General features: G+C 58.0%; 1 protein-coding gene across 1 annotated transcript in view; it reads right to left on the bottom strand.

The window, feature by feature from the left end:
- Positions 1-265: 265 nt before the first annotated feature.
- IL12RB1 (interleukin 12 receptor subunit beta 1) overlaps positions 266-2733 on the bottom strand; it is a 29887-nt gene continuing 27419 nt past the window's right edge. Inside the window, 3 exon segments of the mRNA XM_045299251.1 lie at positions 266-1542; positions 1544-1747; positions 2657-2730. Of these exon segments, the coding sequence (XP_045155186.1) occupies positions 1471-1542; positions 1544-1747; positions 2657-2730 (350 nt within the window). The 3' untranslated portion in view covers positions 266-1470.

Below are 2733 nucleotides of genomic sequence, written 5' to 3'. Positions count from 1 at the left end.
CTCGGGAGGGCTTATCTGGAGGAGGACAAGGCCTGAACAAAAGCCAGGAGGGAGCAGAGCCCCAGGGAATAGCCAAGCCACGTGAGCTGGACCACCAGGGTCAGGGACACCCCACCACCACCACCACCAGTTGGGAAGCATTGGTACTTCAATGGCAGTTCCGTGGTAGAACTTTGCATTCTGTAAGGGCAACCTGGGTTAAATTCTCACCCATCCACCCCATGTGCAGTGGTCTTTCTGTGGTAGCTTGCACCCTGATTGCCAGGACCCTAAATAGGTTTCGATAGGGCTGTCAGACTATCAACGACTGGGAAGAAAGGCTTGGCTAACCCGAAACTCAGCCAGTGAGAGCCCTATGGCGGGACGATTTGGTTCCATCCCCGCTTGATCACAGGGGTAGTCTATTGTGCTCGGGGCTGTCACGGCCAATGGCTGAAAACAGTTTGAAAATGGAAAAAGTATGTCTTGTTAATGTGGTAGGAGGTGGGGTGGGGGCAGGTCACTTGGCTCAGGAGACACGTGCAGCTGTTGCCACCTGGTGGCCACAAAGGGTATCAGAGATCCCACGCCGTCGGGGATTTAAGGGACCATGTGTCCTAAGGAGACTCTGGAGGGGCAGTGGAGACTGGAGGCACGCTAGTGCAAGGCCAGGTGGTGGGGCAGGCCAGCGGGTGGATTCGGAGTAGGGAGCAGAACTTTGCCTACCCCAGGCTGGATGCTCCTCAGCGGGGCCCGGAGATGCAGAAATGTTCGTGGAAGGGAGAAATGCATGAGTTAGTTCCCAATTCTCAGGCTCCTGTTTGAGGATGTCGAGCATGTCGTGCAAGCTCCGGCCGGGCAGCTATGGAGGGGTGGGGTGCGCCTCTCCATTTACCAGGAAGGAGACTGAGGCAGGGGACAGCCGCCTCCCTCAGGGGGTGTACAGCCACCTTGTTGCCCACACAGAGGCCTCATGAGGTGGTGGGCGCCCTGAGGCTGGACTCCTGTGCCAGGGCTCCTGACCCTGGCATACCAGCCATTTGGAGCGAGTCTTCCCCTAAGGTCTATTTCAGCAGCAAGTGGACCAGTGTCCGTGCCCATCCCCGCCCCGGAAGTCCGACCTACCCCCACGGCAGCTTCCGTCTAGGGGTGCTTGCTAAGGCTTCCTGCCTAAAATGTGTCACAATCAGAGTTGCGCTCAGACGGCTGGAGGGGTGAGGGCGCCTGAGGCTGGTGGGGCTTGGTCGAGTTGGTCCCCAGTTGATTCTTGCCCGGGCTGTGTGGCCTCAGGAGAGTCACCCCACCTCTCTAAGCCGCAGTGGCCCCATCTGTAAAACAGGGCAGCCGCCGTACTCGCTGGGTGGTTGGGGAATTCAGGAAACCGGGAGAGTGGCTGGCTGGGTCTGGGTATGCAGTAGGCGCTTAATAACCAGCCTGTGTAACTGTGGCCATCCCTCCGGGCATTGCACTGTCTGTGAGATGGAGTGGCATTTAGTATTCCTGCCCATCAGGCTTCGGAGTCCTGAGCGCCCCTAAGCCTAGGACTTGCATTAGGTCTTGTGAGGAGCAGGGGGTGGCCCTCCGCCAGACAGCCCTGTCTGCTGGGCCCCAGAGCCTTGGCTTGGTCTTCGGGGACGATGTCCGTCAACTCAAGAGGCCAAGTGTCCAGTCCTGCCCCCTCGCCTTTGCCCCAGAATGTCTCCACCACCAGGTCCTCATGCGGGGACGCCTCTTCCGGGAAGCTCACTGGCTCAGTCCACTGCCAAACCTGGAGAGCGAGGGTGCGGTCAAGGCTGTGGGCGGGGCCTTGCTTCCCATCCACCCAGACTTTGCTTGCAAAACCTCCATTCAGCCCCCTCTTAGGAGAGCTTTCCCATCGCTCTTCCGGAATTGTTCTACCCGTCTAATGGACCATGTTAGGCAGACGCTACCCTCACCCCATCCCTTGGATGGCGGTGTGTTATCCTGGCCCAGCCAATCACATCATCCCACTTAATACCGAGTTCCAATGCCAAGTTCAGAATTGGGCATGTGACCAATCAGGGATGACCCTGGGACTTTTGGGTCCTGTTTCCACTGAGGAGTCCTGGTGACCTAGTGGGTTAAACTTTGGCCTGTAACTGCAAGGCCAGTGGATCAAACCCACCGACCACGTCAAAGGAGAAAGATGAGACTGCTCCCGTAAAGATTTAAGTCTCGATACCTTCAGGGGTTCACTTTCCTCTGCCCTACGGATTTGCTGGGAGCTGGAACGGACTTGGTGGCTGTGCGTTTGCTTTTTGTGCCCCCTGGGCGAGAGGAGGCCTGGCGCCCCAGGAGCCTCTCTGCCACTGGGGGTCAGAGGAGAGGGGGCGGGCGCTGCTGGGGAGAGAGGACAGCAGCAAAGTGAGTTTGTGCCTCATCTCTGGATCTAGCCATGCCTTCGTTTTCTTTGTCCTTTGAAGCCACTTGGGACCTATTTCTGTGCCGAGGAGGTGACTGGCAGGTGGGTCCTCTCAGGACCTTTGCCTACCTGTCTAGAAAATAGGAAGTGTTTGGGAGCACTTGTCTGGCGTGCACAGGGCAGTGGATTCAGGGAGACTAAGATGGACAAATGCACGCACAGCCCTTGCCTAGCAGAGCCCAGAGAAGGATGGGTCCAGCAAGGTGAACCTAGAATTTGAAAAGGGATGCTTACCTGCTTCCCCTGGCTGCTGGGGAACTCCACGGCGGTGCTGGCATAGGGTGTGGGCAGGGGTGGGCACAGGCACCGCA

This window comes from Echinops telfairi, unplaced genomic scaffold (assembly GCF_000313985.2).
Source record: "Echinops telfairi isolate 266 unplaced genomic scaffold, ASM31398v2 ScPeMD7_7457;HRSCAF=8495, whole genome shotgun sequence".
Lineage (NCBI taxonomy): Eukaryota > Metazoa > Chordata > Mammalia > Afrosoricida > Tenrecidae > Echinops > Echinops telfairi.
Note: the sequence above shows the minus strand (reverse complement) of the source record. Positions and strands in the feature narration are given on the sequence as shown.